Source organism: Mirounga angustirostris, unplaced genomic scaffold (assembly GCF_029215605.1).
Source record: "Mirounga angustirostris isolate CCGP_5_RB_7025 unplaced genomic scaffold, mMirAng1.0.hap1 SCAF_4, whole genome shotgun sequence".
NCBI classification, from domain to species: Eukaryota; Metazoa; Chordata; class Mammalia; order Carnivora; family Phocidae; genus Mirounga; species Mirounga angustirostris.
In genome coordinates this window covers 19760965-19787574 of record NW_026991712.1, presented here as the reverse complement: position 1 = coordinate 19787574, position 26610 = coordinate 19760965, and the positions used below count along the sequence as shown (strand labels likewise).

The 26610-nt window shown below is 42.8% G+C and overlaps 1 protein-coding gene across 4 annotated transcripts in view; it reads left to right on the top strand.

Moving 5' to 3' along the window:
• Positions 1-26610, top strand: part of DEPTOR (DEP domain containing MTOR interacting protein) — a 129442-nt gene that overhangs the window by 66591 nt on the left and 36241 nt on the right. For all 4 annotated transcript variants that reach the window (XM_054512476.2, XM_045895980.3, XM_064587956.1 and 1 more), the window contains exons 5-7: positions 17912-18097; positions 20821-20955; positions 25940-26010. In XM_054512476.2, coding sequence (XP_054368451.1) covers positions 17912-18097; positions 20821-20955; positions 25940-26010 — 392 coding nt within the window. The remainder of the gene's footprint in view (positions 1-17911; positions 18098-20820; positions 20956-25939; positions 26011-26610) is intronic.

The following is a 26610-nucleotide window of genomic DNA, read 5'->3' as shown; positions in this document are numbered from 1 at the left end:
GAGAGCCATTCCCAGCATGACTGCTACACAAAGTACGGTCTAGGGACTGTACGGTGTCACCATGGGAGCATGATAGAAACTGAATCTCTGATCCTACCAAGTCCTGCTGAATCTAATCTACATTTTAGCATGACCCCCAAGTGGTTTGAAGGCACATTAAAAGTTTGAGATGCCCTGGACTGGAGGATTTAAATAGGATAGAAAATATCAGAGCATAGTTTACATAGTAAGGTTAAGTATTGTTTTGTAAACTTTGATTTCAGTGAGATAATTATATAAACATATGGACATATTCTTGTGTGTATTGACTTGCCACATACAAATTGTTACTGTGTGCTGGGGTCAAGTATTTTGAAACCCATTGACCCAGAGGCATTGATCAGAGAGGCACTCAAGCCACTGAGTATATTCCAGGGTGGTTTCTCCTATGTGACCTTGCCCTGATTAAACTCACAGCCGTTTATTCATGGCCTCATATGTCTGCTACTGTGCTAAGCTCACTGAGGGTGGGAAGCTGGGTAGAAAGTCGGGTGCCCATATGATCTCTGGCCCTAGACATCTTAGAGTCTTGTTGGGACTCGAATGTGGAATAGAACCAATTAGCGAACAAAGTACTGTACATTTCATTTATTTATTTTACACCCCGTGGCAGGCACCGTTCTAATGATTTCACAAATATTGACTTATTTAAACCTCTTAAACTCTTTTGAGGCAGATATGCTTTTTGTTATTATTGCTAAATTTATTTTATTGTGGTAAGAACCTCCCATGAGGTCAATCTTCTTAACAAACTTCTAAGTGCCCAATATAGTATTGTTGACTATAGGGCAGGTGTTCTTATTCTCATCGTTTTACAGAAAAGGAAACCAAGGCACCAGTAGGCTAAAGATTTTGTCTGAGGCCGCTTGGGTAATAACATCCAAATGGGTATTTGCTAATAAGTGTGAACTCAGAGTTGGTAGGAGTATGGGGCTTTCCACAGTGAAAAATGGTGCATTTGGGTTAGAGTTAGTTCTGTTGTCTTTGCTATAGACAGAAAACTTGGTGATACCAAGTGCCAGAGAAAACCAGCTTCTTAAACTACAGTTTACTGACTAATACTGTAACATCTTCAGAGCGAAGAGAGAGGGTGCCAGGAATTGTTTCCAAATGATTTCCCAGGAGCTAGTAATTATACTTCAACTACATTGTAATTTTGTAATGCTATCAACATAAAACTCCATAAAGTTGTAATGTAAAGGATAAAAGAAGGCATTACTGAGAGCAAATATTAACCCCAGAAGTTTGCTTTCCATAGTTTCAGGAGGATTGAATATTCTCTATGTGTAGACGTCAGAGTTTCCAAGGGCGTCCCAGTTTCCCAGTCCAGCAATTCATTGCTAGATTACAGGTTCTACGTTTGAGTTATGAAAATATGGCCACCTCGTATGTGTATGTTAGAGCTAATGACAAATACAGTTAGTGTCTTAAGCAAAGCTCTGAATTCTCCAGCTAATAATTAACTTCACAATTTAAATATTAAAGAAAGTCAGACATTAGGTTATCCAGAAAATTTCTGGATAAGTGTGGTTCCCTAGATTGAAACCAGTAGACATAAAAATCAGTCCTGCTATGAAATCCTAAACTAGCTTCATTTATAAATGGTGAATGATGTTCTCTAATCAAGACAGAACTTGGAGATGAATCATTAACGTACAAGCCTATGTATGTAAGTGTGTGTGTGTCTATGTGTATATATACACATGCATGCATATATGTATATATTGATACAAATGTATGTATGTTGACCACATATGTACATATTTATCCAGCTTTTTCATTTATTAAGGTTTACTGTATACCAGGTACTGGGCTAAATACTTTATAGATTTTAATATATTGTATATTTAATGTGTATATGCTTCACATATATGAGATATAATCTTATTAAATTTTCACAGCAATTCTGTGACATTGGTATTATTATTATTATTATTATTATTACAGTTTTACAGTGAAGAATTCAGAAGTGCAGAGCCCTTAAGATCTTTTCCCAAGGGCGTATAGCTAACCAGTAGCTACAAGGTGTTGTGCCTGAAACAGACGTTTTCCTTGGCCCAGGATGTGTATAACTGGGTATGGCCGCCTCATGCAGTGGAATGAACACTGTCTTGGGAGGGAGACAGACAGGAATTAGGTCCCAGCTCCTCCACCTGCTGAGTGACTATGTCAACGTCTCAATTCTTCCATCCCTTAGGTTTTGAGATTTATGAAATTAGAGTCACATTATATACCTTTGAGAGTTATTTACTTACTCTGTGGGGGAGAGCATATGACCTCCCACATGTACTAGAAGGACCCAACATAGAGTTGGACTCAGGGCTAAGATTTATTATGGTGAAAGGACACAGAGAAGGAGCCTCAGGGGCAAAAGATACCTCAGGTGTTGTCTGGAGAAATCCAGGCACAGCTTTCCTGGGTCCTCCCTCCCAGAGCCGCACAGATCTGGCTCCTTCGTCCAGCAGGGCCATAGGATAACACATGTGCAGTGCTTCTGCTCGGGCAGAGCCCACTTGAGACTCAAGTACAAGGTTTTTGTTGGGGGCTGCTCATGGAGGTGCGCTCTGCCTGCTTGGCCGGCCGCAACTACCCATATTCCAGACTCTCCAAAGAAAAGCACATGTTCTCCCTAAATCATAGTGTTTGTGCAGACAATCTAGGCAGGTTGGTATAGCAGCATGCAGTGTGCCAGGTAAAGTGGCCTTATCAGTCAGTAACTTGGGGAACTTTCCAAAAGCCAAGTTCCCAGATGTGAGCCACAGGCCAGGCCCCCCAAGTGAGCCGTTTATTATTATTATTTTTTTAAAAGATTATTTATTTATTTGAGACAGAAAGAGAGCACAAGGGGTGGAGAGGGGCAGAGGGAGAGGGAGAAGCAGACTTCCTGCTGAGAAAGGAGTCCGATTCGGGGGCTCGATCCCAGGACCCTGGGATCATGACCCAAGCCGAAGGCAGACTCATAACCGACTGAGCCACCCAGGTGCCCCCTAGCGAGCCCTTCTGGATCAGGGCTGCCATGGTAACTCCTGCACAGAGCTGCCGTGAGAATTCAATAATAGCAGTTGGCAAAGCTTTCCAAACTGCGCCTACCACTTATGGCCCCCAGATACCAGCTATTGTATGAGATCTGATCAATGGCAAATAACAGTTAAAATTTATAGAGCCCCTCCCATGTACCAGCCACTGTTCTAGTCACTCTACTCATTGACTCATTTATTCCTCTCCATAACTGTTAGGTGTCATAATTATTCCCATCTTAAAGATGAGGTTAAGTAACTTGCTGAAGACAAGAGCTGGTAAATGGTGGATTCAAGATTCAAATCCCGGCAATCTGGCTCTTACCGCTAAAGACAACTGGACCCTAATTATAAGCTCCATAAGATTAGGAAAAAATTCCTCAATTTTTATTGCATCAGCTCATACTGCCTGGCAGATGTAACCATAAAAATGGTTAGCTCATAACATATATGATTCCCTTTCCCCAGACAATGACTAGATACCTTGAGATTTTTGTGTAACCTTTGCAAATGCAACGAACACATTTCTTTACTCACATCAAGTATCTCCCTCCACTGCTCTAGCTCTACCCAGTATCTTTTCCTTACATGAAGGGAGATAGAAACCGGATAATCACGTGGGTAAATTGCTCACAGCTGCAGCAGCTGACCCTGGATAATCAGGCTAGTGCAGCTCTGTCCAGGCGTATAATTTCCTCTTTGAAAGATTTAGTCAGAGCACTTCAACAGTTTCAACACTTCATCAAGCCCTCTTTCTTTTTCTTTTGTTTTAAGCATATATTTATATAACATTTGCAATTCCCAAAGCTGTTTTATGTATATTATCTTTTTAATCCTCCCAGCTGCTCAGGGGATAGTGGTGATTATCCCCTTCTCCAGTGCAAGACAGTAGCTGAGACATTCACTCTGACAGCCCTGAAGAGGGAACTTGGAATCTGCCGCACAGGAAGCTAGATGCCAGATCGAGACAGGAATTAACCCCATCTTTCCAGTAATTAAGATCACTGACAGGGTTCAGCCTAAGCCTGGAATAGCCTGGCCAAAGAAAGAATGAGAGAGAGAAAGAGAGAGATGGGAGGAAGGAAGAAAGGAAGAAAAACAGCCCTGATGATTGAGGCTGAAGGCAAGATCTCAACTTGCCCAAGACTGAGTGATACTGCAGAAAAGAAAGCATTCTGACAGTTGTTAAAACAGTAAAGAAGACTTGCCCTAAGACCTATTGCAGTAGGGGAGGGAGACGGGGCTCAACTCTGAATACGACAAGGACAAGTGGGGATTTGTAGCCATGGGACAGGGTGAGGGGGTCAGGGGGTGGAAATGTATTAAAAGGAGGCATCAACGGTAGGGGGATTCCTGCTAAACCAATTTAAGAGAATTCTTTTGAAAGGTAGGCCAAGGACTTATACATCAAAGATGGAGAATGAGAAACTTGTCAAATATCAAGTGTGATTGGGTATCGAGGTGGGTGGAGGTTCTTACTCAGCGGACTTAGCAGGATTCTTTACAAGACTGGGCTGGCTGAGAAAGCCAAAGACAGGATGGGGGGGAGGGGCAGGCAAAGTCAAGGCCTCATCGAAAAGAGGGTTCAGGGGAACCTGGCTATAAAGTCAGAACAAGAAGAGAGTCTTTGTCAATGGGAACCTACCCTTGCTGGCCTACCCTCCCTTCCTGTCCATCAAGACTCTCCTACTCACGTTCTCTTACTCTTTGCTTTTGGTAACTTCTTGCCTCCAACAAATGAAGATTTTTCCATTACAGATGGTACCCAGTCAGTATCTTCATCTTTCTTTACCCTTAACTAGAATGTAAATGCTGAGGGCAGAGAATTTGTTTTCTCTCTCTGTATCCCCAGTGGCTTGGCATTTGTATATTAACTATTCAGTAAAAATGTGTTCAGTGAATGGATGACGGTAATGACCACCTGTTGAGGCCTTGCCATTTGCCAGGCACAGGGCAGAGTATTTATACCAGTTATAGTTCTTTGATTATAAGCAGCCCCAGTCATCATTTGCTTTCAACATATGGCAGAGCTAGCCAACAGTTAAAGGAAACATTGAAAAACCAGATGCCTGAAGAACTAGAGTAGTTCTTGGGGATCCAGGTGCCAGGAACTTGTGACTAAAGGGCCATGCCTTCCAGCCACCTACAGCCAGGGAATCTGCTCAGTCTCAACTCTAGAGAGATTCTGATTGGCTGAGCCCTAGGTCACATGCCCACGTCTTGACCCAAGATGGGCAGAACCCTTTGACTGACAGACTCACCAGGTAGGGGAGGGCCATTGTTCACAAAAAAAAAAAAAAAAGAAAGAAAGAAAAAAAGAAAAGCTGAAAATTCTGTTACCAAAGGGAAATGAGTGCTAAGGCAGGCAAAAGTGATAGGCTGTTCTTTACCACTGTTAGTTCATTTAATCCTTCTCCCCCAAATGAATGCACTTGGTATTGTTTTCCCTGTTGCTTTAGATGACAGTGTTGCAGCATTTGCAACTAGTATAATCATTCTTCACTCCTAAATGTCAAACTCTGAATAGGAAAAAAAAATAATGCTTGGGGAGAATATTTTCTCAATCTGCTTTCAATAGTTATTTCAAGCATAATCTTTATCAACAGCCACAATCTAATAAAATTGTTTTGCTTTCTCAATTTGGAATTTTGGGGAATTATCCCACTGTGCCTTCTGATATGTACACAGCCAGAATGTGGTTGCAGTGCAAACATAAGGGAACAAGGTTGCTTGGTGAAGTCAAGGGCTAATGCATTGGCACACATTAAAGTGTTGATTTTGGTTAAAGGAAAACAGGTGTTTAGCTACACCAAGGCTTAACTACTAGAAAGTATGAAGGTAATGAGAGATACCTTATCTCATGTAATCTTCCAAAAGAGTGCAATGCATAAGGAACAGAGGGCTTTTGTGAAGTGTCGTAACTGCAGATATTTCCGTCCTTAGTTGACATGAGTATAATTTGTCAGGTCCACAGACACTGATCTTGCTACAGACAGTGTTTGGCTTTGAAGCCTGTGGTCCTACCAACTCTTTGCCTCGCTCCTGATAGCTCGTTGTCCGGTATCCCGGCCCTATGTAGTCCTCAGTTTACCCAGGTGCAGCATTTTTTAATAGCATGAGGAAGTCTTAAAGTACAACAACACAATCTCTGTGCAGTTGAAGTATATGGAAGTTATGCAGTCTTGTATTAAGTACTACTCAGCGAGGTGTTACATGGTAATTTAAGGACTTATCTGGGTTTCAGTGGTCATTTTTAGTGGGACCTGTAAGCCAGGGTCTCAGGTTCATTAGAAAGACATATCAGGGTGGAATGGACAGTTCAGATTGCTGTTCATGATATGCCCCTACCCTCTCCTACTGGTCAGGAAGCACTGTGGTGTAAAGTTCTGGCTACTGATGGACATGAGCTTGACCATAGCCCTCAAGGCAGAGTGGAAGGGGTGGGACAAAAAGTTAAGAGGCTCTCCTTTAAAGAATGGAATACCTCCATTCTCTTTTCCATCGCAGACCATTTTTCTAGCTCTGACTCTGTCAATCTTGAGTAAGTTCCTTGCGTCAGTCTCTTATAGCTGGGAGACTGGGACGTTTGGGCAAGGATTCATGTCTGGGACCCAGGTTCTCCTTGGGCAGTTACAAGGATTATTCTCACAGCATTTCATCCTTGCTGCTGTCCTGCAGTCTCTCGTGGTTATTCCTCTGGTAAGTCCCCAACTAGCCACTCCTGGCTCGAGATCCTTAGCCACTCACGTTCACATTAACTCAGTTCCTCTTTGCTGACACTCCCATCTCAGACAGTATGTCCGGATTGTCTTTTTGTGTTTGGGCCTACAGCTCCTCCTCCAGCCCCCTCCTCCCCTCTTCTGCCAGGAATGGCTAAACAAGCTAAAGCATATTTGTACGAGGGAGTGATTGCTAGGTGTAAAACTGACCATATGTCAACTCTGATCGGTGTGACTATGCAACGGTATTAAGGTAAAATTTAAGAAGGAATTACACACACACACATATATCCAGATTACAACTGTAAAAATACGTGTTTATTAATGTTCATAACCAAATTTAATCCAATTTGGAGAGTAATGTTTTTGTAAAATTATTTATGTAAATTATTTTAAAACTGACATAAAATTTAAAAGTTCTAACATTTTATCTAGCTTTTTTCTAAAAAGCTCCCTTTCACTTTCTTCTCTGTCCCAGTGATGACACTGGACCCAATGAGGAGCCCACCCCCTCCCCTCTCTCCTTCTATCCAAGAAAGGCCTGCATATTGGAGTCTGTATTCTCTCCATTTTATTGTAGCCACTCCTTTGGCTCCTGCACAGGTTGCAGTCTGATTGGAAATTACCAAAGCCACCATGCCCAGGGAGAAGGAGTAGGTGTTGGTTTTTCCCACTGGCTCACTCCTGTCTCTCTAAAGTCTTCTTTGATAGTTGCTTAGAGCATAATCTCAAGCAGGGACTCCTATCAAGTGGGAACATAACGTGCTTCCGCATCAAAATGAAGGAAATAGGATAGGGGACATAGTGTGGCGGCGGGGGGGAGGGGCAGGAAAAGGGACTGCAGTAACAAGAACCCTCGATCACTCAGCTGTCAGAAACTCGGGATAAGAGTTCTCTTCTATGACAGGTGACTCTCAAAGTGCTACACGTAAAGGCAAGAACTTGTTTGGTGGTTAGCTGGTCTGTTCCTATGGTATATGAGCCTCTACTCTAGACTGATCCCATTTCCCATGGGAACATGATGTGAGCCACAAATGCAATCCATAGATGTCCTTTTAAAATTTCTAAGAGCCACAGTAAAAACAGAAGAAGCAGGTGAAGTTAATCTCAATAATATATTTTAACTCACCATCTCCAAAATATCATTTCAAAATATAGTCAACTTGACGGATACCAATCAGCTGTTTTACGTTCTTATTTTTCTTACTCAAACTTTTTAAAATTCAGTGCAGGGGTGCCTGGCTGGCTCAGCCGGTTAGGCATCCGACTCTTGATCTCAGCTCGGGTCTTGATCTCAGGGTCGTGAGTTCAAGCCCCGTGTTGGGCTCCATGCCCAGCGTGGAGCCTACTTAAAAAAAGATAATAACAATAAATAAAATCCAGAGCTCATCTCAGTTAGGACTCTGCCACACTTTAAGTGCTTGGCAGCCCCACGTGCCCTGTGGCTCTCATTCTGGAGAGCCTAGCTCTAGACCTTTCTGAATCCAGCACAGGGGAGGGTGGTATCCTGGTGAGTGTGTGTGTCATTTTTCAGCCCCTCATCTCAGAGATCTTTGTCTGTGGCTAAATTCTGAACATTTCTGTTGAAGAAGCGCCTTGTTATCTCTATTTTGCTGTGCTGGTTTGGACACCCCCATAGAGCTGGTCACCAGCCACACAAGTTTCTGGAACAGTGACAATAATCCTCTTTTCCCCAGCACACTGATTTCACAATCATGTTTTCTTTCTCCTCTGTTTTTTAAATATTCCCTTTGATTTTTAAATATTTCCACAAGTCAGAAATTGTTGAATGCCATCACTTAGGCTGGTTTTGATCTTGGCAGTTCCCTCTTGGCTCAGAAAGGGCTTATCCAGTATATAACTCAAAGTTCAGGAGCACCTTCTTAAACTTCTACTCTTCATTGTGGCCTCCTTTGGATTTTTGCTGCCAGTAGGACAATATTATTAATGGTGCATTGGCATTATTGTGAGCTATCTTTCAGAGATCTGTGGGTCCCCATTTGTTTATTAATTTCACTTGCGTCAGATAAAAGATGAGGTTATTGTAATTTCTTTTCTGCAGATGTAAAAATTGAGGCCCGAGGACTGCCCACAAGCAGTTCCATCCCAGGGGAATCAGAGCCGAGTGGCTGGAAGGCATTATCTTCTGCCTGCATGACTTTATGTCTAATCCCTCTTGGCTTCGAGCCAAGCAGTTTGTTGCAAGGTGTGGGCTGCTAATAAACAGAAAGCATTTGTTTTTTAAGCTTTTGATTTCATGTCTCTAGATGTGCGTTTGGAACAGTATCAGGATTGTGTTTTTGGTATAAAGAACAGAAAATGTAGCACTGATGGCTGGAAAAGAGAGGTCCCTCTGCCTCCGGCAGGGACCTGTTCCGGGGGGGCAGGGGGGAATCCTGGGCTGATAAGACGTAGATAAGGCCCCATCCATTTTTGCTCGGCTATTCCTAGAGTTCGCCAGGCCTCGTGTCTGCACTGTGGGCCGGAAGAAGATGGAAAGGCAGAGAGGTGTCACCTAGCAAGACTTTGTTTTTTATTTAGGAGAGGTTGCCTCTTCCTGAGAGTTACACCTACATCACGTGGGTCAGAACTGTGTCACATGGTCACCCCTTGGTGGAAGGTGATCAGCGGATCGAATGCTTTTACCCAGGCACACTGCTGCCCTGGGCAAATAAAAGAGGAGGAAGAAAGAGAGAGTGGGTTTTGGATAAGCAGTTACTATTGTCATCCACAAGGACAAATGTCTTTATCATTAAGTAACTATGGGATCTTCTGGGCTTCCAAGGGATAGTTTCCTTTTTGTGTCCACACACGGAGTTCCTTGTAGCTCTCAGTGAGATTTGAAATAGCGGGGATACCAGTGTCAATGTCTTAGTTTTGACCACAGTTTTTTTTTTTTAAAGATTTATTTATTTGACAGAGACAGCAAGAGAGGGAACACAAGCAGGGGAAGGGCAAGAGGGAGAAGCAGGCTTCCCGCTGAGCAGGGAGCCTAATGCCAGGCTCGATCCCAGGATCCTGGGATCCTGACCTGAGCCAAAGGCAGACACTTAATGGCTGAGCCACCCAGGTGCCCCTGCACCATGGTTATTTTAACATTACGGTGTGCTGGGGTAGATAGGAACTGTCTATACTATCTTTACTGCTTTTCTATAAATCTAAAATAATTTCAAAATATAAAGCTTATTTTTTAAAAAGCAGGCAAGGTTTTTCCTATATCTGTGTTCCTTTTTTTTTTTGTTTGTTTAAGAAAAAGTGAATACAGATATAAATTATATAGAAAATAGATGAAGACCATTTTTTTAAAAAACTGCTAAATCTCACCACTGATTTCTTCTTTTTTTGAACATCCCCTTCTTCCTACTTTGAAAGTACCATACTCTTCAGTCTCATAAGGAACACTTGATAAATTACTCGACAGTAATGGACCAGCAGGTTCTGTGGTAACCTTTCTGAAAAGAGTTAGAAAATGCCATCTAGGAATAAGGCTTTGGTGGGTGTTCACACCCCCCGTTTCTTGGGTAAGATTTTATTCTGGTACCTTCAGCATCCCACTGGATGCTTTTCTCTGTGTTGTTGGCCTTGCTGAATTGATCTGGGTTAGGATGGATGCCTCCTTTTCTTCCAGTCCACCTAGAGTTGCTTCCAGATGCTTCCCCTACATAGGCAAAGTCTGCAGAGGCTTATACCTTGGAAAGGTATCTTTTGGGCACTGATAACCTGGGCCTCAAGGAAACCCACACATGGCCAACATTAATGGAGTGCCCCTGGCCCAGAAACTGTAACAGGCCTTTTACCTATGTCCTTCCATTATTTCTTCAACTCATTTTCCAGATGAATACAACTAGAGCTCAGGGCAGTTAAGTAACTTAGTAAAGACTGGGCATCCAGCACTGGGCAAAACATGAGTATCAAAGATGAATCATCTTTGGAGATTCTGGCAGTATTTTCTCAGGCTGAGTGTAATGGATAGTGGAAAAATTGTCTGTATTATTTAGATAAATACAATGCAGTTCATCACTTAAAAAAAAAAAAAAGAGTGAAGCTGGTGTTCAGCCCAGGGCCATCTGAGACCAGAACAGTGTTTTCGACGTCATCATTCTGTCCTTTTGATGAACAATTCCAAGGTAATAAACATTCTGGCCTGGTGAAGAAAGAGTTTTGTGGAAAATGTGCCCGTCCAAACTGCCTTCTGTAAACTAGAGATAGGAATAAATGAGGGATAAGTAGATTCTGATGTTTTGGTGTTTGTCAGCTCATTTACCTCCTCATTGGCATAATTACATCTTTGGATGGGAGACAGTCTAGAGAGGATATTAAGGAATGGGGTTCCAGAGTTAATCTGTCAGTGTTTCTGCCTTAAACCTTTCAGTTAATAACTATGGGAGTTTACTTTGGGCAAGTTTACTTTGTGTAATCCTGTTTTCTCATCTGTAAAATGGGAATAATTCTAATGGTTCTCTTATAGTGCTGCTATGAGAACTGAATGATATAATTATGCATGTGCTCAGCATAGGGCCTGCCCAGCACGGAGTATCACTCAATAAATGTTAGCTGATTGTTACTTTCATTATTGTTATCATCAACATCTTCAGCATCAAATGCCTTGGTGGAACTCAATATAAATTTGATGACTTCACCCATGCTGGCCTTACACAGTATCTTATCCATACTCCACACTGAATGTCTACGTGTTAAATAAATCAACACTGAGGTGCTTTAATTAGGCCTTTGGATTTATGCCAACAATTCCAAAAGATCTAGAAGAGAGTCACAATTTTTTTTTCATTGAATTTTGTATGTGAAGTATTCCATTTCCTGGACAAAATAAGTTTGTGTTTAGACCCTTGCGCTTATGGTATCATTTAGTCTTTGAAAAACATACCCTTTGTTTTGAATTTTATCACTAGCAGTGAAGGTTCTAGTCTTTGGAATGCACCCAGCTATTATTTAATGATGCATACAGAAGAAGAAAACATAATTTGACCTACTTTCTGTTTATTACCTTTACATTTCTGGCAATAAGACACAGAAGCTGCAAAAACCTACACAATCACGATGTCATGTTTTGATTTTCTTCTTTTCTGCTATCCTTACTAGAGTTACTTTCGTCCTTCTTCCTCATCTCTTTCCCATCCTCTCTGCCCTTCAGTCAATTGAGTTAGTGCAATTGGGCTCTAACTTTGTGAATGTGAAGTGTTTTGTTTTAGTAATATCAATTAATAGGACTTTATACGCTAAAACCAATTTCCTGTTTTCATATCCTCTTCTTAATGTTGTCGGTGCTCAGGAAGTAATTATTTTAGTTCTCCGACTCACTGTTGTTATTGCCCTTTGAAGAGTTTTGTATCCCAAGCACCTAGCTCTGTTCTTACGTGGCACAGACTCTTAAATACAACTGCTTAATGTTCTTAAATCAAGGACTTTTGCTGCTTTAGGAAACAAAGCTCTTTCAACTTCTGCACTCCTTTAGGGTGGTTTGCGATGGGTAATTATGGCCTTAAGTATAGCTCAGATTTAAAAAAAAATTACTTTAATCTTCTATTGTAGTTAGTTCTCAATGCATGTTTTCCACCAAACATACGATTAAAAAGCATGATATGAATATTTTTTAGTCTTGACGGTTTTTTTAAATCTGCAGCCTACTAAGTGACCTAAGTTGCTCAGACTCTGAAGGACGGTGAATTAGCAGGAGCAGGGAGCCCAAAGAGTGCAGAGCCTTCCCTGGACACATGAAACAATGGAAAGCTTTGGACTTGTTGGCAGGGAAGGTGCAGCATTTTCATATGCAGATTTTTTTTTTTTAAGATTTTATTTGTTTATTTGACAGAGAGAGACACAGTGAGAGAGGGAACACAAGCAGGGGGAGTGGGAGAGAGAGAAGCAGGTTTCCCACTGAGCAGGGAGCCTGATGCGGGGCTCCATCCCAGGACCCTGGGCTCATGACCTGAGCCGAAGGCAGACGCTTAACCGACTGAGCCACCCAGGCGCCCCTCTTATGCAGAATTTATTTGCCTTTTAGAAACCTGAAGTCTGAGGACTAGATCGGCCACCTGCTTAGCCTTGAGGTTTATCAGTACTCTTAGACAATGTCTGCAGGCTCTAAGTGGTCCTTTTATGAGGAGGTACAGGGATCCATAGGAGATGAGAAAGCGAGCAAGAGGAAATGGAGTGAGGAGTAAGATGGAGTGACAGCCTTGATGGCCCAGAATGATCCTTCACCCACCATGGTGCCCTCGGGGAAGCAGTGAGCCACATCCACCTCTGCTCTGTGGAGGACAGTGATGAGGAGGATGCTAATTATGGCAGCTAGTGAGGGTCTCCTGTCTTAAAGGTGACTGGAAGAACTTTTAGCTTTGGTACCAGTTTGCATTTGTAGTATGGTACCCCCCATCTCATCCTTGATGATCATTCTTCTTCATTGTGATAGCCATTACCCTTTCCCGCCCCCCTCTGTTTAAGCCCTCTTTTCACTCTGCTAAGTCACTTATGTGATCCCAGATCCAAGACCACCTTTTAAAAAGGTTTGATGGAGGTGCCTGGGTGCCTGGGTGGCTCAGTCAGTTAAGTGGCTGACTCTTGGTATGGGCTCAGGTCATGATCTTGGGGTCCTGGGATTGAGGACCACCCACTGTTGGGGGGCTCTGCACTCGGCGGGGAGTCTGCTTGAGATTCTCTCTCTCCCTCGGCCTCCTCCTTCCCCCCCTACTCATACTCTCTCAAAAAGATAAATCTTTAAAAAATTAAAAAATAGGGGCACCTGGGTGGCTCAGTCGTTAAGCATCTGCCTTCGGCTCAGATCATGATCCCAGAGTCCTGGGATCGAGCCCCACGTCAGGCTCCCTGCTCGACAGGGAGTCTGCTTCTCCCTCTCCCACTCCCCCTGCTTGTGTTTCCTCTCTCGCTGTCTCTCTCTCTGTCAAATAAATAAATAAAATCTTTAAAAAAAATTTAAAAATAAATAAAAATTTAAAAATTAAAAGGTTTGTTGAAATGCCATCCAGAGAGCAGTTGGTAACTGCACGTTCTCTCCCTCCACCTCCCTCCCAGCCCCTCTTATCACACTGCTGGATTCAGTTGGCTTATTTCATGATGCCTCTTGTATTATGTCATTTGCCAGCAAACATTCCAAGGATGAATGAAGGTATGTGACCTTCCTCCCTCCAACTATATAAGTAGCTTAAAATGTCTTTTATATTCAGCTGAATTTGTAGATTTCAAAGTGATAGATTTTTATATTCATCTTTAGATTTTATGTGTCAGTGGAATAGAAACCAATTTCCCCTCTTGTACATAATCACTTTTTAAGGTCTCTTTGTGTTTGCTGAAGTCATCCTAATAACTTAAAAGAGGAAAATGTAGCCACATTGTCCACAAAAAGAATATATATATGTCACTTTATTATTTTGGTAGATTACATGACATTTCTCTCATGCTTTCTGAAAAGTGAAGGCACACAGCAAATCAGGATCTCTTTTCTTTTACCAAGTATCAACAACATTGTGAGCTTAGTGCTTCTAGAACCCCCACTTTCCTAAACAATTAGATCGTCTTGTAGTTGTATGGCTTCAGCTTTCTGGCTATGCCTGATTTTACTCTTATTTTATGTTTGATTTAATACCAAGCCAAGTCAAGCCCCTTGGGAATGCTATCCATATGAAAGGAAAGTCTTCATAAGTCCCAGAAATTATAAATTGAATGGATAACTAATTATCACTTTCAATTACAGCTGTAATTGTAAGAGCACAACTAGAAAAACCAGATATTGGGCGCCTGGGTGGCTCAGTTGGTTAAGCGACTGCCTTCGGCTCAGGTCATGATCCTGGAGTCCCGGGATCGAGTCCCGCATCGGGCTCCCTGCTCGGCAGGGAGTCTGCTTCTCCCTCTGACCCTTCCCCCTCTCATGTTCTCTCTGTCTCAAATAAATAAATAAAATCTTTAAAAAAAAAAAAAAAAGAAAAACCAGATATTGAATGTCAGCTTTCAATATTCTCTCTTATTTATTCGTGGTTAGAGGTTCATATTCTCAAGGAGCAAAGCACAAAATTTGTCAAATTGTTTATGTCACAACATTTACCTTACATAAAAGTCCTGTATAGTGTTGGGCTCTGAGAAGTAAAAAATTGGAACAACCTCAAGATTTAGAGCCGCCAATCACCGTCCCCCAAATGATTTTTCTTTCCTTCTCTTTATTATTTTCCCCCGGGAGTTTAGGTTATTTCTTCTGTGTTTACCAAAGAGTAAGTCGCCTATGTAGCAAATGGCTTTATACTTAATATAGTCAATGTCATGTTAAAGTATAGGAAGAACGAACTCTTTTCTGTCTCTGGAATATAAACTATATGTCATTTAGCTGTTGTTTATTTCTTAAGACTTTACATGTGTAATTTATGACCGAAGGCTAAAGTCAATCTTTAGGAGTCTAAGAATAAGAAGACTTAAACCACTAGATTTCAGATGACATTCTAAATCTCTCACATCCATTATCCCGTTTTTCCTTCACAGCAAAGCCGTGCAAAGTTAAAAGTTTAGTAAGTTGCCCAAAGCACCCTGCTAGTCAGGTTGGCAGAACTGGGATCAAAACTGAGATCATCTAACTCTAGTACCTGCACTTTTTATTGTGTAATATTAGCTTCTAAAAGTTTTTCAGCCTAAGAGAGTGTTTAATGAAGTGCCACCTTAATTGTTTTGTTCTTATCTGAATCGATGCCTCTTTTAGCAGACTTTGGTTTTGATGAGCTTGAAAGGATGAGCAGATGAGGTGTCATAGTCCACTCACCATGCTAAGATAGATAGCTGGGATGGTATGCGTCACTTAGTAGGTGCTCACATTGTTGGATAAATGAATGGATGCCATGTGTGACTGATTGATGCCATAATATGGTTGTCTACCTGCACTCTTGAAGCTTTTGTGCCTACGATTATCTGTGTTATACCTAAGGCCATGCTCACATGGCCTTAATGGTCATAAAATTAATGGTCTGTTGTCTCCTCCAGTTTTTGTTTTCCATGATTCGGTCACATTTAAGATCATTTGCACCATTGAAGAGGGAATAGGATGAATAAGGACTATTTGAATTTAACCCCTTCATCTCAGATGCCAAATTTATCTTTTGAGCTGTATGTGGTGGAGAGCTGGGGAGGTGGAGAATGGAGCATGGCTATGACTTCAACTCTAGGTCTTGGTATTTAAAGCCTGGGGAGATTAAATTGGTAGTCAAATTTCCATTTCAATGAAAACTATTTTTTAAATTACTTTTAGCAATTCTGGAATTTGTTTGGATTTAGAGTGTTTTTCTGGATTTATTTATACCAGAGCCAATGTTTTCTATAATTCACAGTCCAAAGAGAAAGCAGTAGGTATTAATAAATGTTTACAGAACTGTGTATTTTCAGGTTGTAATTTAAGATACTGTTGCCAAAGTCAACTTGAGGATTTAAAAAAATCTCAGTGAACTCAGAAAAGTTTGCCAGAAATAAATAACTTCTCTACAAAATTTTATTATAGCATTATTGAATGTAGTGATACAGTAAATTTATATTAAAATTTGACTATCCACAATAGAACCACTATTTGTAGATATTGTATCAAAGTGTAATTGGCTTATCTCTTGGTCCAGGATGCATTCAGCATCTCCTGAACCCAAGAGTGCATTATTTACGAAGAACATTGCAGAACTACCACTGAATTAAGTGTATTTGTCTTTGTGGCCAACATAATTCATTTAGCCAAAGTGACTAGTTTATCACCATTTAAAGACAATGAAACACCCATATGAATCATAAAGTTAACAGTTGGCAGGGGGACTCTCTTGATAGGGACCCACCTTTCTAAGACTTGGATATTCATGTAACCAGAATTACTCATAGCAAATGTGCATGATAAATACAACTGTAACCCTAGATTGCATTTGTTGGTGTTGAGCCAACAGGGATATGATGCTATTTGTAAAAAACCTAGAGAGGCTGCTGTCCTAGTTACCACTATTGATAAATGAGTTAATGTGATTCTCATTGGGTTGTGTTAGATTATTTTCCTAGTGATTTACAGAATTTTAAATTTCACATTTCAAAAAAAATTGCCAAGAATGATACTTTAAAAAAAACAACCTTTTATCTCTTTTTACCATCATTTCATAAATTGCAGGACAAAAAAATGTACACAGCATGTAGTCAACCTAACTCAACGGATTTGAATTCAAGAAATGGATGGATGAATGGACAACAAAAAAGTTGTGATGCTATCATTTCAGAATAAAGGAAAGGCTTTCAATGGAATATACTTAGTTTTAGGAAAGACTAGCTGCACTGTCCTTCGTGTTCCAACTTCCCATGCCCCAGTAACCTCTTCATGACATATCACGAACCCACACCTTGGTTTAGGAAGAATTGTTGTATAGCCACTAAATAGTTCAAAGTTAGCTGTGTTCTGGACATACTGCTTATCTGACTACCCATCACAGACTATTCACTGCCAGTCTTTTACTGAGCACCTACTCTGGGCCAAACACGGTCATCTAGGATTTCAGGATGCCAGAATGATTAAGACACAGTCTGGGCCCTCAAGCAGAGTGACTTAGGTGGAAGAAAGAGATGGGCTCCCCCCACCACCAAAACAAACAAACAAATGATATGTGGTCTCTGTATTATTTTTGCAACTCTCTGAGTCTATAATTATTTCAAAATCAAAAGTTTAAAAACGAATGGACGTATGGCTATGGGACTAGCACTTTGCTGGGCACTGGGACACATGACTACATGAAACTATGATCCCTGCCCCAGAGAGCCTAGAGTTGAGTGGACAAGGCAGAGAAGTGAACGGACAATGCGGGCGCAGTGTGGTAAGTGCTCAGCGGGAGGTTATATAGAGGCTCGGACAATACCTGGAAGAGTATGACTTTAGATAGGGTAGGGGGGCTGAGGTCAGGCAAAGCGCCCCCCGAGGAATTGGTTAGCAGATTTGTAAAGTGCATGGCATGTGGAAAGACTTTGGGACGGTGTGTGGACTAGCCATGTGGCATCTGGAGAATTATACTCTTTCCGAAGATGTTTGCCCCTGTCGGATGGAGTCTTCAGGCTGTGGTGCTCCATGACCAGGACACCAGGCATGCTTATCTTGTTGTTTCTCCTTCGCAGTGTCCAACAAGCACCCGTTCGTGGACAGCAACCTTCTCTACCAGTTCAGAATGAACTTCCGGCGGAGACGCAGACTGATGGAGCTGCTCAATGAAAAATCACCCTCCTCTCAGGAAACTCATGACAGTCCCTTCTGCCTGAGGAAGCAGAGCCATGACAATCGGAAATCTACCAGTTTTATGTCTGGTATGTCAGTTTCGTTGTGTATTGATCATGTGCATTTGCCTTTTGAGAACTAGTAGAGTAATACCTCACCTTTGTGAAATGCTGTTCTCTGGCACCTTTTTATTTATTCATAACAAGAAGTATGAAAAAAAAAAAAAAAACCCTAGCATGACCAAATTGTTCCTGGGCAGTCCATTTAGATGTTTTGAAGACCATTTTATCAAATTATGTTTTTTTGTGATAGAAGCCTTCTTAAGCTCTCATTCTACCTGATTTGCTTTTCATTTATAAACAATTCTTATATATCATTAATGATCCAGTGTTCTAAATCACAGCACTGAAAAGCTATATATTTTAATGGTGAATAAAGACTTAGGAGGGCATATTCAAGTAAAAGGCAACTGATTGTCAACCCGTCACGAAGCGGTGAGCCAGAACAAAGAAAAATTGTGAAAAGCAAGCAGAGGAGCTCATAAAGCCCAGGATGTCACATGGAAAGTCAAACAGTCCCATATTTACAGTGACCCCTACCAGAAATGATGCTGACAGGTGTTCGCAAAGATAACCCCGCTCAGCTGGAAAAGGTTAACTTGAGGTGCCTTCTGCGGAGGAAGCAGAGGTGCTTAAAGGGGTATCTTCAACTCTTCTGAAAACTTGGCATGGATTGACCTGAGAAACTGGTTGGCCTAAGGTTTGGACATTCTGGGCTTCAACCTGAAACTCAAGGCACAGTGAAATGTGTGTCTTGGTTATTTATGGCAGGTGGCGGTGAGAACACTTGCAGTTATATTAGACCTTTCTGTGCCCCCTGGCACTGAGCTAAGCTTGGTTGCATGAGTTTTCCTCTTTAATTCTCACTATATCCTAAGAGGAAGGACTTTTCTTATCCCCTTTTATGGGTGGAGAACCTGAGGCATGGAGCACTGGAGGGGCTTACCCAAGGTTACAAAGCTAGAAAGGGGTGGACGGAGCTGGATCTCGCACCAGTTCTGTCTTAACTCTAGTGCTTCTGTTATACTGTGTCCGCCCCCATCCCCCTCTCCCAGGCTCTGCAGATGCAGCTAGGGGGGGAAGAAAGAATGAAGCAAGCAAGAGCCCCTCAGGGAAAGTGAGCATTAGCAGCCAGTCAGGAACCCAGTCTGTGCTCAGACACACCCCAGTCGTGTGTCCCCTTCAGGCTGCAGACTTCTGCAAACGCAGAGTAACTGTTCCTGTTCTTTCTAGCACTAACATTTGCCTGTTTCTGGTGGGCCCGATAGACCAGAAAGTGACCATGATGAGAAGGAGGACAGAGGGGACGTGGTCACCATAAAAGCCAGCATTTACTTTGTGCTTCCTGTGTCCCAGGCACTAAGGGAACTCTCCACGGCTTCTGTCATTTGACCGTACACCTTCCTCTCTCCTCTCGCTTGTTGAGAGCCACCCGCTCTGTGGCAAAGAGAACCAGATCAGAGCCCTGAACTGCTGCCTCACATACACTTCCAGCGCTAAACCTGTGGGGGTATTGTGTTTTAATCTCCCTCTTCCATGGCTCTGGGTGATCAGTGACTTCATATTAAATCAGGAGGCGTGGGGCGCCTGGGTGGCTCAGTCGTTAAGCATCTGCCCTTGGCTCTGGTCCTGATCCCGGGGTCCTGGGATTGAGCCCCACACTTCGTGGGAAGCCTGCTTCTCCCTGGGAAGCCTGCTTCTCCCTCTCCCACTCCCCCTGCTTGTGTTCCCTCTCTTGCTGAGACTCTGTCAAATAAGTAAATAAAATCTTTAAAAAATATTTTTTAAATCAGGAGGCATTTATTACTGTCAATCTATTAAGCATCTAGCCAGCAGTTAATTTACATCTTTCTGGGGACTGCTCCTCCGCAGGTGCTCAGTCATTCTTGAAATAACATTTTATGTGCCTGAGTACGTTCCCATACATCATATAATCCACTCCTTGTACCAGTCCTGTGGGATTGCATTATTCCCACTTCACAGCTGGGGAAGTTGAGGCCCTGAGAACTGAAGCAAAGGGCCCCAGGTTATGCTACCAGTGAGTGGCAGGCTGCAATTCAAATTGCTTCTTTCTTTCTTTCTTTCTTTCTTTCTTTCTTTCTTTCTTTTCTTTTCTTTTCTTTTCTTTTCTTTTCTTTTCTTTTCTTTTCTTTCTTTCTTTCTTTCTTTCTTTCTTTCTTTCCTTCCTTCCTTTCCTTCCTTCCTTCCTTTCTTTCCTTTCTTTCTTTCTTTTCTTTCTTTTCTTTCTTTCTCTCTCTCTCTCTTTCTCTCTCTCTCTTTCTTTCTTTCTTTCCTTCCTTCCTTCCTTTCTTTCTTTCTTTTCTTTTCTTTCTTTCTCTCTTTCTCTCTCTCTCTCTTTCTCTTTCTTTCTTTTCTTTCTTTCTCTCTCTTTCTCTCTCTCTCTCTCTTTCTTTCTCTCTCTCTCTCCCTCCCTCCCTTCCTTCCTTTAGATTTTTTAATTTATTCATCCGAGAGAGAGAGAGAGAGAGAGAGAGCTCGCGAGCAGGGGGGAGGGGTAGAGGGAGAAACAGACTCCCTGCTGAGCAGGGAGCCCCATGCAGGACCTGATCCCAGCACCCTGGGATCACGACCCAAGCGGAAGGCAGACGCTTAACCGACTGAGCCCCCCAGGCGCCCCAAATCCCTTTCTGAGTCCGAGGACCCGCCTGGCCGCAGGCGGCGGCTGAAAGCCCGCCGCTCTAGGGCACCGAGGCCAGCGCCCTCACAGCTGCGTGTGTTTGCCGCCCGCGCAGTCAGCCCCAGCAAGGAGATCAAGATCGTGTCCGCCGTGCGGAGGAGCAGCATGAGCAGCTGTGGCAGCAGTGGGTACTTCAGCAGCAGCCCCACCCTCGGCAGCAGCCCCCCGGTGCTCTGCAACCCCAAGTCCGGTGAGTGAGCCCCGCTTCTGGCGGTGACTGTGGGCGGCGGGGCGGGTGTGCGGGCCGGGTCCCCCGGCGGCCGATTCTCACAAGGGGGAGGCTCGTGTGTGGGAATCTTGGGGCCAACGCCTGTGCAACGGAAGGGAAGCATGCAGGTTTGGGCAGAGGGAGAATCAGGCTGCCCCACGGACCCCAAGGGGAGCTCTGGGGTTGGGATGGCCCTTCAGAGTTGTCCCAGCTTGGGGTGAGGTGGCGAGGCCTTTCAGCCCTGGGGTTGACCAGTCATTAGATGTTGGCTGCTCCTGGGAGGAGGGCATGACCTTGGGCAAGGCAGCTCTCTTCAGAGCTGGTTCCAAAGACAGCTGAAGATATCAGCAGTCCCGGCAGCTGGGAGAAGCCCCTCAATCCTGAAGAGGGTTTCAGCAGATGCAAAGATCTTCTGGGTCCCAGCACCGCCCCCCCCACCCGCACCCCCCTGCAAAGAAGAGGCACGGTTCTGTGCAAACCCAACTCCCTCTGAAAATGACTCTTGGTGCCTTGCAGTTTCAAATCCTAGTCATCGACCTCCATGGCCTTTACCTTCCAGAAAAAAAAAGTCTAGGCTCAAAGGTGGTTGATGAGCTTGTGCTTAGAATCAGTTCTTCAGCCCACAGGTGCCTGTAACTCACGCAATACTACTAGCTTCTCATTGCCCCTTACCCACCTCTCTCCCAGGATTACATCACGTGGTCCATATTGCTAATAATCACTGCCTTGAAAACACCCTCAACTCCCTTTGTTTCGTGCCCTGTCTACCCTTAGTCCAGTATATCACTTTCAGGGAAGGGGCTTTGCTCCTTTGGCTTATGTTGTTCCCTCGGCTTATGTTGTTCCCTCATCACCACATTTGGGGATATAAAGATGAAAGGTCATGACCCCTTCCCTCAGTGAACATATCATCTCTCTGCACATGTTAGCGAGAATAAGGACAAATAAGATGTTGATCAAAGAGCTTTAAGAGAAAACTTAAGGCTGTTTTCTAGGCAAGTGGGTATTTTACTTAATCTAACATTTTTTTTGCTACCTTCTGGAGGGTTAGCTGGAAGGATAAAATCATAACCTGCAGCACATGAATGAAGAAACTGGCTTCCACACGGACTCTGGCTGGAAAATCATTGAGCCCCCATATGCAACCAGCTTTTTCAATTAATAGAACCCTGCCGATAAGGTACAATGAGAAAGGAGAACTGTATTCTTAGAAACAGGTTTTTTGAAGCCTCTGATGGAAATCTGGCAGGTGTAACCTGAAGTCAGAAGCAGAAAGAGTTCAGTTTCAGGAAAGGGTCAGCCAGGCTAAAGCCATTTTGCTTGCTTTCGATTGCATACAATGGTGGCGTAAGAACAAAGTGTTAATTACTTAAATGAACTACATTTGCATTGTTTCCTCTTTCTCCTTGCCCCTTGGCTCAAAGGGAAAAGTTTGCTGATAAGCAGGCAGCAAAGAAAGGTCAGGTTGCCTTATTTGGGTCTCAATTATGGTCGTCTCAATTGTCTTAATCGTGGCTCATAAATCCTACGTTTTGCCCATATTCTGACAAGCTTCTCCCTCACTCTTGGGAGGGTTCCCAGGGTGCAGTGAGCTCATGTGTGATTTTTTTTCCCTCAAGCAGATAAGCAGGCCTTCACAGTAAGGCATTTAAAATTAATCATTATATTTACATCTGGATATAATGCCCTAAGCCAGCCAAAAAAAAAAAAAAAAAGAGCTACCAGATATTACCATGATTGGTGTCCTCGTGATAAGTAAATAACTTTCGAAGGACACAAAAAGAGAAAGCTAAAGGAAAATTCCATGGGCTTCAAGATTTCTATATTTTTCAACAGAAGAAAGAAATGGCACTATAATAAATATTTTAATTTATAATTCATTTTATTTTATTAGTATGGTGGTCAAATATTATAGTACAGTGTGATTCAAAACCATGATGAGCTATCATCTCTCACCTGTTTAGAATGGCTATTGTCAAAAAGACCAAAAATAACAAGTGTTGGCGAGGTTGTGGAGAAAAGGAAACCCTTGTACACTTGTTGGTGGGAATGTAAATTGGTGCAGCCACTGTGGAAAACAGTATGGGGGGGGGGTCCTCAAAAAACTAAAAATAGAAGTATCATATGATCCAGCAATTCCACTTCTGGGTATTTATTCAACGGTAGGAAATTGCAAGCTTGAAATGTTATCCACACCCTCATGTTCGTCACAGCATTATTTACAATGGCCGAGACATGGAAACAACCTAAGGGTCCAGGGATGGATGAATGGATAAAGAAGATGAGGGATATATATACACAATGGAATATCATTCAGCCATAAAAAAAAGAAGGAAATCCTTCCACTTGCAACAACGTGGATGGATTTGGGGGGGCATTATGCTATGTGGAATAAGTCAAACAGAAAGACAAATATGTGGTCTCACTTATATGTGGAATGAAAAGGGAAAAAAAAAACCAAACTCACATATACGGGGAACAGATTGGTTGTTGCCAGAGGAACGGGTGAAAATGGTCAAACAGTACAAATTTCCCGTTATAAAATAAATAAGTTCCGGGGGTGTAATATATAGCATGGTCACCATAGTTAATAATACTGTATTGTATATTTAAGAGTTGCTAAGAAAATAAATCTTAAAAGTTTTCATCACAAGAAAAAAAGTTGTGACTGAGTTAATAGGGTGTTAACTGGACTTATTGTGGTGATCATTTCACAAAAATATATACATATATTGAATCATTGTGCTGTAACCTGACACTAATATAATTTTATATGTCAATTATGCCTCAATAAAAAGAAAGAGAATGTGTATTAAAAGAAGTGGTCAGTATTGTTGTCAAATATTACAGTGCAATGTGCTTTCTATATCCAAATTCATACACCCAGAAGTGGTTATGGGGGAGGGGGGAATTGTCTGATAGGGAATTAAAAGGGCTCAGTCCTCAACCACGGACTTCTTCTCTTACCTCCTGTTCATCTGAGAGGTTCTTTTCTTGATATTCGATCTACTCCCTCTTTTGGGGGGAACGTAAATTCATGTTCTCTTTTGTGAGCTTTCCGAAAGCAAAAGTCATCATCCCAGCCGCCTGTCATCTCAAGGAGAAACACTTCATTGCCTTTAACGGAGAGGGGGTCTGTTAGGGCCAAGTTTCCTGGTGGACCACTTTTTCTTTTTCTGTTGCACCCTTGTTCCAGGACTGGCCCCTGACCTCTGAATGCTGTCAGCCAAGGGAATTGAAGCCTGGCACTTTGCCAGGTTAGGGGCTTGGCCTTGGCCCCTTACGTTTCTTTGTGATACCCAAGTTCATGATCTCTGTCTAACTGGGTTAGGAGGCTCCCTGGCTCCCCATCTGCTGGCTCCTCTGGGTGGCTGTAGCAGTCCCCTCTCTAGTTCTTAGTGAGCACAGGATGAACGGAGAAGGTCCTTACAGTGGTCTCCCTCTCCCCTTTCTGTGGTGTCAGTTACCCAGGTCAACCACAACCAGATAGCAGATAATCCTCCTTCCCACATAGCGCCAGGAGGTCAGCGTAGCCTAAGGCTCTGTCATAGGGCCTGTGTGATTCACCTCAACCTCGTCTCATCGTGGAGGCATTTTATCATTTCATATCATCACAGGAAGGGTGAGTCCAGGACAATAAGATATTTTGAGAGAGAGAGAGAGAGAGACCACTTCATATAACTTTTATTACAGTGTATTGTTATAATTGTTCTATTATTAGTGATTGGTGTTAATCTCTTACTGTGACTCATTTCTACATTAAACGTGATCCTAGATATGTACGCTGAGGAAAAAACATAGTATCTCTAGGGCTCAGTACAATCTGTGGCTTCAGGCATCCACCGGGGGTCTTGGAATGTATCCCCTACAGATAAGGAGGGACTACAGTACTGTCAGGTTTTTAGGCAGCCAGCAAGTCAGGGATTGGCTGCTGGCTTTGCCATCTTGGTGGGCCACAGCAGCGAGCTGGTAAGAACCGATGTCTTAGGACAACTCACCACTGCCTTCTGGAGATTTTGAGCCCATTCTTCTGCTCACAGAGAGGGCAGAGCATGGGACGAGCCATGTCACAGTGGCTGATGGGCATGGGCATCCAATGGTTGAGTTTGAATCCCAGTTCTGCTCCCCAGGAGGGCTGAGACCTTGGACAAAGCTATTTAACTTTCTAAACCTCTGGTTTCTCACTAATAAAATAGGGACCATGAGGAAGCTAGCTAAATAGCTTTTGTGATGACTAAATGAGATAATGTATCTGGAGCACCTAGCACACGCTAAGTATGCATAACATTTCTCTAGCATCATTCCTCGGGGCAAAAGGCAGTGAGTGTGTCCATGCAGTCTGGGGTATTGGTCAGGAAATAAGTAAAGCCTCTGCGAGTGGGATGTGTGCGGTATGTTGTGAGGGGTTAGCTCTTGAAACATGGCTATCGGACCTCTAGCGTCAAGTCTCTCTCTTAACCTTGTCCTGTTGAATACGTATCAGGATTCAAAAGAAAGAAGTGTGAGCACTAGAAACTTTTTCTTTTTCTTTTTTTTAAAGATTTTATTTATTTATTTGACAGAGAGAGACATAGCGAGAGCAGGAACACAAGCAGGGGGAGTGGGAGAGGGAGAAGCAGGCTTCCTGCAGAGCAGGGAGCCCGATGTGGGACTCGATCCCAGGACCCTGGGATCATAACCTGAGCTGAAGGCAGACGCTTAACGACTGAGCCACCCAGGCGCCCAGAAACCTTTTTCTTAATAGAAAAATGTCACCTCACTCCTGTGCCACTTCTTTCCATAGCTCTGTAAGTTGGCTTAGGGTTATTCATGGCTACTCTTGTTTTCCATCTCTGTTTGGCTAGACTATACACCGTGAGGCAGGGATCTTCACCACGCTTGTTTGCAGACAGTCATATATGAGGCATTCAGCATATATCCGCTACATGAGAAGGGTTTGCACCTTGACCTCGCATCTGTCTTACAGTGTTGAAGAGACCCGTAACTTCTGAGGAACTCCTGACTCCCGGGGCTCCGTACGCAAGGAAGACATTCACGGTAGGCTCCTCATTTGGGTTTTTTCAGGCTCGTTTTCTGTGCCGTGTCAACATGTCAGTGTACCAGTGTGTAGCTTAGGGATAGAATTGAAAAACCTTCTAATTTTCCTTTTGTCTTTGGCATTATTCTAATAGTAGATTTTCTTGACCCTTGGACACTAAAATGCATTAGGACTTGACATGATTTATGATGAATACAGCATTTTAAGCTCCTTTTGATGTGCCCTTAAGAAAAGATTTCCACTATATACTTAGTCTGATATAATTACAGACTTTAAGGCAAATGGCAGGGCAAATAATGCCAATAATTCTTTCTGTGTTACGGTTAATCCCCAAAACCATTTAAGACATTAGAGGAGTCTTTAGGGGAAAAAAGAAAACAATGGGATAATCTGTTCTACCATAAGGAATGGTGCTTTTGACAATGCTGAGCATGTCTTGAGTTACACAAGCACTGGATTTTGGATACCTATGCATTGCATACCTATGAGCACCTCCTAGCCGCCTGCCCCTTCTTGGAGGTCCTCCAGCCTTCCTTCTAGAACTGCCAGCCCCGCAGGCTTTCTTCAGACAGAATCCAAGTGCTCTGATTGACAGCACC